A 12114-nucleotide genomic window follows, 5' to 3' on the forward strand; every position below is an offset into this window, starting at 1 on the left:
AAGTGATCTAGAAGATTATTCCGGGAACATAACATTGGCACACCTAGAAACTATTTTATTCCCAAACTATGTAACTAATTCAATCAACTAACATCATCAGTATGTGTGAGAGCTGCGTCATCTATATCATTTTGTTGCTGGGAGGCTGTGGGCATGGAGTCAGTGTAGGCATCTCTCTCATGTATGCGATCTATGGTGCGCGTGCGCCGCCCGCTGCCGCACTCCTCCTCATCTGTACGCTGCTCTGCTACAAACAAACATACATATTACTATAATAATCGTAATTGCCATCCAAACTTTATAACAGCTGGCAATAACGACATGCGCTCGCATCTAACCCCGAGCCGATATAAAGTTTGAATCTCGTTATACCTTCACTATCCGCAAGCAATGGCTTCGAACTTTCCTCGCCATCATCGCCTAATTCACTGAACCGCTGTATTAATCGTTCTTCTTCCGAATTACGTCTGAAAATCATAAAATTATAAAGTTTACAGTTAAAATAGTTTCAAAAAAATAATTAATAGCAGAAACATTATTACCCAAAGGTTATTGATGCCTATGTAAATTACTGAATATACAAGGTAAGTTTCATAAGTGAAAGACATTTTTCGAGATGTCTATATTTAAGAAAGAAATAAAAACCATTTCTTCCCACGCAAAGAATATAAAACAAAAAAAATATGTCGCATCCTAGGAATAGTTACCTGTTAGTGAGCGGAGTAGAATCGTCTCTCGGCGACTGATCTCGCTCAGCGTCAGTTCGCGGACGTCGCGACGAGTGACTTAATATCTGCATAGCAACAGACCGCACGAACTCACCAGGACGGAGACTGTTCTCATTGTCACCCTGAAATAAACAGAAAAAACACATTCTTGATTAAAGGTAACTCATATGCAATTGCGCGCCCATAGACATCCGTCTATGGTCTCTACTCTGGTTTGACTGTCTGCCACCTTATAATATAAAAAAAAATTATCGTATCATATCACCTCTTTACAAGAACAACATGATATTTTTTAACTTTACAGGAGAGTAATTTTAAACATTCAAGCGTTGATAAATTCTAATTTCATAAGGAAATTTGTTTTTTTTTTCTTATTATCAGAAATCACATTAATTACCGCAACAATTTAATTGTTTTCCGACGGTAAAATTTTAGAATTTATCAACGCTTAAATGTTTAAAATTGCACTCCTGTAAAGTTGTGGTTTAAAAAATATCATGTTGTTCTGGTAAAGAGACGATTAGTAAGTTGATAAACTGTACCCAGATATCTAGCTCTTCAAGCGGAATTAAGACCTGAACGAAAACGATGTTTCTGCCACTCTCTGTCTCAGTCTCTAATTGTATATTTCTCTCGCTGAATCAGTACAGTAGGGGACTCATTTAGTGTCACTGTGTGTAGCACTTTTGCATATATTTATTCGCTGTTATAACATAAAGAGTATTGCTTTGCTATCATACCTGTAAAAAATATCGTGCCAACAATCGCCTGTTCAAAGCGCGCTGCTGCCGCGCCTGCGGACCTTGTCCCGGCTGACTCAACTCCTGACAGAGCGCAGTCTTACCGCTACCAGCGTCTCCTGCAAATAACAAAAAAAAAAACATTGAGCCGTTATACAATTAATACGAATAATTCCATCTACTCTACCGACTTGAGAACTTAAGAATAGATTGATTAAGGCTAAGACGAAAGAAAGTATGGATGGATTGTGTGAAAGAGGGATATGCGTAAAAAGGGGGTAAATTCAGATATGACGGTTGATAGAGATGTATGGAGGAGAAGTACATAAGTGCCGACCCGTTAAGAAGTCGGTAATTTCATCTTACCTAGTATAAGCGCCCCGCACGTCTTGCTGACGGGCCGCTGTTCAAGGCAATGCGCGATCTTCTGGAAGGCCCACTCCCTGCAGAAGAAACGTCGTTTGTCCGTCGTTATAGTCGCCTCTGTCACTTTATGCGCGGATGACGACTTACGCACTGGCCGGTTGGAATCTTTATCATGAGCACGTGATGCTATCGGACTTAATGGTGTACCTGATAATAATAAAAGCTTATTAAATTATTTTCTTCATACATTTTAGTGTCTAAACGTCCTATTTATTTTTCTTGACTAATATAAAAAAGAAGTTAACTACACGTTACACTTACTATAAATATAACCAACTGCGTAAACGCTCGCAATTTACGTTGCATTGGAATACTATGGAAACGAAACCATCTTTGTTGTACTAATTCGCTTCGTTTTAAAACATGCAGAAAACCTTTAAGCTTCTGACTTAAGCTACCGGCACATTTATGTCCTCGGATAACAACGGAGCAGTTAAAGTGTTAGAATTTACCTATATTCCTGTGTATTTTTTGTTTTATTTTCTTTCAAGCCATAATAAAACATAAAGATAATATAAACCCTTACCGTCAAATTCAAAATTGTCTCTCTCTCGATCTTTATCTCTATCTCTTTCACGTCGGTACTCCCTGCAGCCGTCTCGTTCTCTCTCTGGAAAGCCCCGATGCCTGTCTGTCGGCGTTCTATCGTGGCCTCGAGGGGTTGACACTTCGTTCAAAGGAAGAGATCTGTATTTAATTAATAAAGTTAATTACGTGAATATTAAAAATTCATGTATAGTCCATAATATATAAGTAGTGATAATATTTACCTAAGATTAACTCTGTGCTCAGCTTGCCTCACAGCGGAATGCCTGTGCTGCTGCTGCCTCATGCTGACTTGGTTCTGCCTTAAATAAGCCTCCACCTTTCCCTCACTCGAGTCAGTTTTCCGTCTCGATCTGCTACTTTCTTCCTTCCTTCTCGACTCCCTCTTCTCTAACTTCTCAATTCTGTTCTCTAAAGGCGCATTCATCAACTGTATGTTTCCGCCGTGGTTGAAATTCAAAGGGTCAAAGTCCGCCCTCGCTAGATTCTGACCCCTCGACTCCCGTGTGGCCATCCCTTTTGAATTCTTACCTTTGAACTGTGACTTCGGCACTACTTGACTATAAATCGGCATTTGATTCGACATCTTAGACTAGCTTTGGTTAAGAAAAATATATAATTTCGTATTACGTTTCTATCGAGACCCTATACACTTTTTTAAAATATTGGCTTTGGTTTGTTAATTGACGTTAAAACTAGAGGAACCGGGGCTGGTTAGGAAACAAGTGGAAAATTAATTAAATAGCCCTAGCTGTTTATCACATTCAGTGTGAAGTTCTGCAGAGATTCAAGTCATGATACGTGGATAGGATCCTTTTCCTTTGCTTAGGTGCAGACCTGACAGCTGTGACGTAATATTTTCTTGGCACATCATGTAGCACGTCACGCGACCTGAAAAAAGGAAAGAACAGTTAGTAGTAAAAGTTTGTGTTAGCAAGAAATAATGACCTGAATTTATGGTGCATTAACAGGAAAAGGTAGCGTCATACGAGCTTACACTATCAAGGACATCACTTGAATATTCAGATGGGATCTTTGTACGCTTTAGGTCTTTGACATGTTCTGAATAGGGTTTAATGGCCTAAGCAAAAAGGCTTTACAACGATCTTAAGAAGCGGTGTAAAGTAGACCAACGCTTGGGGTTTCGTAAAGATGGATAAAATGTACAACAAGGCGTTGAAGAACTTGTATTTAAACTGACGAAAAAACTAATCCAGGTTCTATTCGTGTATATGAGAATAATTTTGTAACTAAAATCTATAGAGCCACTTTCTAAAAATTTAAATTTACTTTCGATACTAGCAATCACCCGAGACTACTCCGCGGAATTTAAAAAAAAAAACAATTAGTAGCCTATATGTTCTTTCAGACTATGATCTAAATCTATGCCAAATTTCATCGAAATCCGTTGAGCCATTCATTTATAATATTAGTTAGAAGTAAGATAGTCCAAAGTCAAAGAAAACAATGGATTTATAAGTAAAAAGAACAGTCAAAACTAGGTCTTTTACACACGAATATTTCTTAAATCTACATAATCTTGAACTAGATCCTGGAGTCAACAGAAAGGCGAATAAACTTACCGAAAAAAAAAAACTCACAAAATAAAATGCAAATTACTTTCAGAAAACTTTCTTTGGTTCATTAAAATTTTCCGCATTCTCAATATGAAGGACGTCTTACAGGTTTAATTAAATACTTTTTGGTATCTCCATCATAGACTGAGACGTGCTCTACAACATTTTATAATAATACCACCATTACCATAGGGTTGTCAAAACGTTGTTTACTAGTTTAATTAGAATAAAAAATCTCATAGTAATATGGCTGTTGTTCAGTATGTTGCAAATGAATTAAAGAGACTTACAAGCGCTACTGACTCGCCTGGCGAGTTCATGTGGCATGGAGCTTTATTTTGTACAAATCATCGTTCGTCGTAAAGTTAAATTAATTCTCATGTCAAAAGTTAATTCGACAAAACGGTACAAATGAGCCGGTTAACGTTTGTTCGTGATACGTCAACATTACACAACGGGTGCCAGCATCATATTTCATTCAAAACACATCTATATCACAAATGAAATAGAGTCGTTTTTATAATGAAACTGAATTCGTCAACATAGGTAAGTGAATTTCCTCCTTAATTCTCAATTGCCGGAAGCTCAACGGTTAAGGATCAATGTAAAAAGTTTTAAACTTGCTATTGCAATGTCAACTTTATATCTTGATGATAAAGTTTAAATTAATATGCGGGTAGTCACCCTAAGCATACCCACCCCTAGTTGTGTCTGGATTTTCCGCGCGACGAATGAAAACTTTAAAGGCGTAATTTTGTTTTACAAGTTCTCACTTAGGGTAGGTCTTAAATACGTTGAATTTGTGCATTCATTTTTTATAGGTCGAAAAGAAGGCTTTCTATCACGAAATGTAAAAGTATAACAATTTGTTGCATACTTCGTAGACAAACAACGCAAAAATTGTGAGAGTTCATTTATATACCTACTAGCTGTCGCCCGCGACTCCGTCCGCGCGCAGTTAAAAAAAACTTAATTGGGGTATGAAAAATAGATAAAAATAAATGTAGCTTATATGACACGTTCGTAGATTTACCATAGCAGCGCCATCTATTGATTACTTACTCAACCCAGTCGAAAGGTATCGACATCTGTTAGAATCATTTGGAGTTAACAGATAATTGTGACTGTCAAATAATAACAGACAAATAATTAGCAATAAATAAAAATTGCGACTACAATTTGAGATTTAAACTATCCTATCTCTCAAGTTGGATCGAACTGCACATGGTGTGCGAATTTTATTATAATCGGTTAAGTGGTTTAGGAGTCCATTGAGGACAAGCATTGTGACACGAGATTTATATATATTAAGATAGATGTATTTCTCTCATTACACGATACATATCTGCAATATCTAGAACAGTCAATGTGACTTGACCTATAAAGATTTAGAAGCCTTTTCTTTCTTGCCCCGATCAATGTTGTGTAACAAAATATAAGAAACTTTTCCTCAATTACTTATTTGATGGATGGAGTTCAGCGCTAGCGACTTATTGGCATATAAACCGGATGTTTACAACCCGACAATAAATCTTATTCCGGATACAAGGACATTGCCATTGTCGGCTCAATTTGTGATCGATTTCGTACTGAAATATTATACGGGATTAGTTGCTTAGATAATAGTTCGCTAGTCGCTCATTTGAAAGAAAACAGTAAACTGGACTTTGGTATGTCTTAAAGAACTAGCTATTATCATAACCTTACTTATTACTAATATATACTAACTACATGTCGACCGCGACTCCGTCTGCGCAGAATTAAAAAAAAGAACGTAAATAAGTAGTCTATGTGTTCTTCCAGACTATGTTCTACATCTGTGCCAAATTCCATCTAGACCCGTTAAACTGCTCCGGAGATATCTTCAAACAAACTTTCGTCATACACTTCAAAAAATTGTGAAAACTATAAAGGAACGTATATGCACGAGCTTTGCATGATATTGTACGTACGCAGCAATTTGCGTATATTTTAATTTATGATAATTTCACATCGGTTCACGCTCTTAAGTATGTTATTGTACGTATTACCGTGGTATAAATATTTAAATATAACTGTACTAGGTCAGTGTCCGAACGCACATCTACTAAGCTACCGACACAGATTCGAACCTACCGTCTACTAAGCTACCGACACAGATTTGAACCTATGTAGATCCTGATAAAAACCAAGATAGTTGTTAATTATAAATTAAAAACCATAGATGTAATAAAGTTAATTACTTTAATACTTCCCTTGTCTTTTTTAATACAAAGAAATTCTCCAATCTTCATCAATAAATCATCTGTACAAGCAATACTATTTTTTTTAAATGACTTATAAATTCGAACTTAGTTAACTGAGTGGAGATAGAGTAAGACTTAGGTCGAGATTTTCTAATTTGACTTCTGTAGTCGAATTTCAAAACAGACGATTCTCAGTACAATTATATGTGCATCGAGATATCCTATAAACTATGTGCTGTAAACAGTAGCTCTGTATTCTCACAATGTTAATAGATATTTGAGTCCGCTACTGCGATTCTAAAATTAGAATATTCCATTTTATATACTTGAGGCGTGTTACGCGATGCAAAAATCGTGCGATAATATTTGAATGGAGTATTTCCATCGCGGATTATACTTGAATAACGGTTTGCTTTGTTATTATAAAAATACGAAGCATTGTATTCCAATGAAAAGAAAAAAAAAACGTAAAATCTTATCTAATATATAAAATTCTCGTGTCACAGTTTTCGTTCCCGTACTCCTCCGAAACGGCTTGACCGATTCTCATGAAATTTTGTGAGCATATTCAGTAGGTCTGAGAATCGGCCAACATCTATTTTTCATTTTTTTTTACTGCGCGCGGACGGAATCGGTGGCGACAGCTAGTATTTATATTTTATTCTAATGATATATTGTGACCTTCCAATTCCGTGCCCTTTATAAAAAAAGATTACAATTATATAACAATGTTCATCTTAAGTCTAAACCTAATATTTCCAAATGCTAAAATTTATCACATTATAACGCAAAATTAAAAGATATCTACAAAACTGTATCAAGTGGGATATAATTATAAGAGTTTATAATTTTGTGGGACATAGTTCTATTTTAGGTTTTTATTGTATTGTAAATAAATAAATAAATAAATAATAAATAAGTAGAAAAAACACAATGAACTTATTTAAAGTGTTACATAAAATTCTCCCAGTAGTTTATAAGATGGTATAAGATATTCATGTAGGTTAAGAGGCTGCACGTGTTGAGTAATATGAACATTACTGCACGTGTTTTAGTCCTACGAGTATAATAAAAAGACATAGCCATTATGCGTTAATAATACAGTTAATACCAATCGACCCAACCGAAAATGAAGAGTCACATCTCTTATATTAAGTAACTCTTTTCGTCATTACCTCCGATGGCGTGAAGAGGGAATCGTCATCATTTCGCAAGAGTTACAATACTTTAACTCTGATAATAGCGAATGCGATGCGTTGATGGCATTTGCAAGCTATTCGAATGACATAATAGTTTAAATAAGCGAATCAACAGATGCTATGATATATAGCCTAAATAAAACATCCGCTACCAACACAATAACAAAAATACAGTCCACAATACAATACAATACGTAAACAATACTGCACATAATACGATCATCATCATCATCCTATGTTCTCACTCACGTAGGATCATCGTACCAGGATTTTTATCCAACAAATCGATCTATCTTCGGTCATTTCAGAAATAACTACAAAGCATAAGATCAACAAGATAAACCTACAACAAATGTATAGCCTAGATACATAGGACCAAGCCATAAAAAACATAAAATTAATTTTATTTTAAGCATATGTCAATCCTTTTATCGCACGATGATATTAAAACGCCGTTATTTCGAAATGCGATCTTGAAAAATAAACAACAAAGTATGTATAGATATAGTTGCTAGCTTAGATTCGCGACGTAAGAGTTCGATTTCAGATGACACTTATCGTTGTGCAACATCATCCAGCTACATAGTGAACTATGATTGATACATAATGAACACTGGTGCGAAATAACAAACATTTGACATATAAGTCATCAGGCGAGTATTCTGAAGAAAAATTGACATGCTACTCCTCCAATTATCTTATCCCTTACACAGTTAAAACACTATACTTGAACACATCCAACATTATAAACGAAGTCGCTCATATATTAACTTGCTTCAGATATTATACGCTTTAAGATCACATTAATAATGCAATGCGCACACGCATGTCATTATGATATCACGGTCCGTTATGAAATCACATCAATCTATTTGCGGACGTCTTCCGTATAACGCTTCACCGCATGCATGTAGCATGATAGAATGGCGCAATAGTATGATAAACTGATACACTTAGCCTAATTGTCCTTTAAATATTTTTACTGTAAGAATTCTACGCTAAGAGACTGCTAAATTATCATTTTTCTGTCATACTCGGAGTTAACGATGTAAAAGGAGATAAAAATACCCTTGAGAGCACATATAAATGACAAATAAAAGAAAAATATCTACTACAGCCAGACGAAATTTAAGATTTTTTACACTTGCATATTATGTAGTATCAATATAAATATAAAATTAATCATACATGGATGAATGGGTGGATGGATGTTTGTTTGAAGGTATCTCTGAAACGGCACAATGGATCTTGACGACATTTGGCACAGATGTAGAACATAGTCTGGAAAAACATATAGGCTTATCACGTTTTTAAATTCCCCGCGGACAGAGTTGCGGGCAACAGCAAGTTTTTAATAAATCTTATATATAAAATTCTCGTCTTATATATAAAATTCTCGTGTCACGGGGTTCGAACTTGAACTCCTCCGAAACGGCTTGACCGATTCCCATGAAATTTAGTGAGCATATTCAGTAGGTCTGAGAATCGGCCAACATCTATTTTTCATAACCCCCCCCCCCATTTAGTTTTTTTTTTAAACTGCGCGCGGACGGAGTCGCGAGCGACAGCTAGTAAATATGTAAAACCATGTAATATAAGAGAGATAGATAATTTTATTTCAGTTAATTTATAAAATTTGCTATGTTTATGTATAATCATAGATAATCCTATGCAAGGTTCAATGGTAAGTGGATAATAAATGGCTTAACTTAATGTTTTGAAGCCATTCTAGATTAGCGCATTAAACTCGGTATAATAAAATTTAATTCACTGCATAATTTTAAAATATAAAAAAGAAAATACGGTCTTTAACATAGGTTCGCTTTAATAAATAATGTTTTCTGTTCTCAAAAACGCCATGTATAAAAGCCGCTTTCATGCTACAGACTTATTAAACCAAAAAGATAGATCTTTCAATTTGTATTGAGATAACAGACATTGAAAAAAATTTTTTCTTTTCAAACTCCATTACAAATGCACCGACGACTGACAATGAAAATACGACTGGCCGTCATGAAACAAAGCGCACCATTGGCCAGTGATAAAAAGAAAACATACTAAATTCATTCGAAATTTGAATGAGGCCTCTCGCAATTCCATTATGGCGGGGCACGAGCGTTATTTCCCGCATTTTTTTCAACGCCTCTTTTTAAAGCTGTATGCACGCGCATAACTTATAAAGTCCGACAAAATTAAAAAGCGCATTTCATATAACATAACCTCACATGAAATTTATCCTATTCACGTATTCGTATAATGTGTCTGGATAGAGTAATAAACACAAGAGTGTGCCGATGTTTTGCGTAAATTGTTATTACATTGCGCTTCTGCCAGGCAACTCAATTAGCGGATACAATTACAAAGAATAATGTATAACGCATGATCGAAAATAAATTTGCTTATGAATGTTTACATTAATGTAATAATTTAACAAGCAACATGTGTTATAAAAACATACAATTTGAAACGCTCATAAATGACTACTATTTTCTGACCAACTTTATTACTCCGAAAGCGTCACCATTTCTACAGACTAAGTAGAAATGGTGACGCTTTCGGAATCCATAACCAACAAATTATTATTAGTAACACAAGTAAACAGTATGACAGAACGTCTTGGAATCGAATCTAGACCCAATGACTCATTAGATACTTTGACCGCTAGATTCTCATATATCTTATATATACATAAATGTCTCAATTGAAAGCTAACGGATGCAAGTTCAAATAGTTATCTGGTTGATTTATGCGCTAAATATCGTGGTTGCATTCTCTAGAAAATCACGGTATCAGTGTCAACCGAGCGTCGGCGTCTCTTTGTCAAGATAATATTTACTAAATGGTCTATGAAACAAGATATAATTAAATAAAGAGATAACAAGACTATAAAATATTCAAGATGTGATTCTTGGTAATAAGGTTAGAAACAGTATTACTGTAAAACATGTATGTAATATAACATTTGCATATATATAACAAATCAAGCCAAAAGTCATGCGAAAAATATTCATGATAAAAGACAAAGCAGTAGTAAAAGATAGTAGGTATTCTTTGGAAGATATATAACTATAAAAGTGGAACTATGAATATTAAGATTACTTCGTATATATACAATAACTTTGACATAAAAAAATCAATGTACGGTGTCCAAAAAAGATGTATTGTACTAGATTAAACTATGTATTTTTCAGGAAAAACTTAATTGTACATGCTTAGCCGCTTATCCATAGAAAGATAACTCTACACTCTCGTAGTTAATTATAAGATACAGGATGTTCAAAGTTTAACTGGATTAAAGTCAATCGAGCGCATTTATTAAGCCCTAAAAGTAATAGCGTAAGGGTTCCCAAAGGATCGCTAACTTGAAACGTATATGCGACATGTTAGAACGGCGACTTAAGGCGGATTACATACTATATAAGCTGTTTATGTACTGCTACTTTTAGACTGTGTAACTAAGGACGATTTTGTATAAATATATTTTTATGGAAAAACTAACATACATAAACTTTTAGCAAAATTCTCCATTTATCAACGATATTAAACTTTAAGTCTCCTTACAGTTCTCATTAATGAAGTGAATGACTCCGAGCCACTGGTTTATCATTCATCATACAATAAAGCAAGATGAGATGTACAAAATCGCGTGCAGCGTTCGGCGCCGAGTACGCAATAACTCGTTGCAGCCGAGAACATAAACACGTCATACAAGATCTGCGGTTATCCGCAACCGCAATCATATTTTACACAACTCAACTTACACTTATTAATACTTAAATCCTTATTAACTCCAACATAATGATAAAGCATTAAGAAGTCAATCCAACATTCAACTGTTTTAACATCCTATCACCAAGACTTAGAGCTGCCAACATTACGACTCGCACTTACTCTGCTCCGAAGATATCGATGCACCCGTGCCCTTATGTACCTTACCTAGCATTACTGAATATAGAACTGGAATGGAACTCTAAGTATCCAGGCCGGATTCCCAGCTAGACTAAGTAGATGCCAGTATCGCTACCAATTATTTAAAAAAAAAAAACTTCGATTAAAAAGGAAAACTGTACTTTATTTGATACATGTTTACGGGTTATGATAGTTTTTCTCTTGTAATAAAGCATATTCGATATAACATTATTAAATATACTAACAATAAAGTTGTAACATTTTATTACTCGCTCGAAATTTGTCGGCGACCTTCGTACGGAAAGCTTATTCGAGCTAGATAAGATAATCCTAAATTGGGTACGTGCACTGAATACGACAACTCGACAGCTCTGTTGGCCCGAGACTTTGAAACTCCGACGTTTTGGCACTAAATAGCTTCTTAATACTCTGTAGAATTCTCTCTGACTAATATTATTGATGCTACGTTTTATTTTATATAATTCAGGGTAATTAAATTAAAGAAATAGGGACCATAATTTAACCATCATAGTATTGTTAAAAGTTGTTTCTTGACTTACTTCCCTCTTTACATTTTTATTCTTTGCCCTCTTCTACTTTGCAATGCTGTTTTTGCACCTTCATCAAAATCAAGGGTTGAATAGGCGAAGACTTATTTATATTAGTTAAAGGAAAATTTATCAGTCAAACAACATTCAGATGCCTACACAATTAGGGTTAATTTCTAAAACACACCTTGTCCATAATATGAAAACCGATGTACC

The 12114-nt window shown here is 35.0% G+C and overlaps 1 protein-coding gene across 1 annotated transcript in view; it reads right to left on the bottom strand.

Annotated features, from left to right (window-relative positions):
- The window catches only part of LOC106707304 (ankyrin repeat domain-containing protein 50), a 49973-nt gene that overhangs the window by 19741 nt on the left and 18118 nt on the right, over positions 1-12114 (bottom strand). Inside the window, exons 2-8 of the mRNA XM_045682447.1 lie at positions 2665-3331; positions 2421-2581; positions 1835-2041; positions 1469-1587; positions 708-850; positions 373-467; positions 128-244 (exon numbers count right to left, since the gene is read on the bottom strand). Of these exons, the coding sequence (XP_045538403.1) occupies positions 128-244; positions 373-467; positions 708-850; positions 1469-1587; positions 1835-2041; positions 2421-2581; positions 2665-3026 (1204 nt within the window). The 5' untranslated portion in view covers positions 3027-3331. The remainder of the gene's footprint in view (positions 1-127; positions 245-372; positions 468-707; positions 851-1468; positions 1588-1834; positions 2042-2420; positions 2582-2664; positions 3332-12114) is intronic.

Source organism: Papilio machaon, chromosome 19, assembly GCF_912999745.1.
Source record: "Papilio machaon chromosome 19, ilPapMach1.1, whole genome shotgun sequence".
NCBI lineage: Eukaryota > Metazoa > Arthropoda > Insecta > Lepidoptera > Papilionidae > Papilio > Papilio machaon.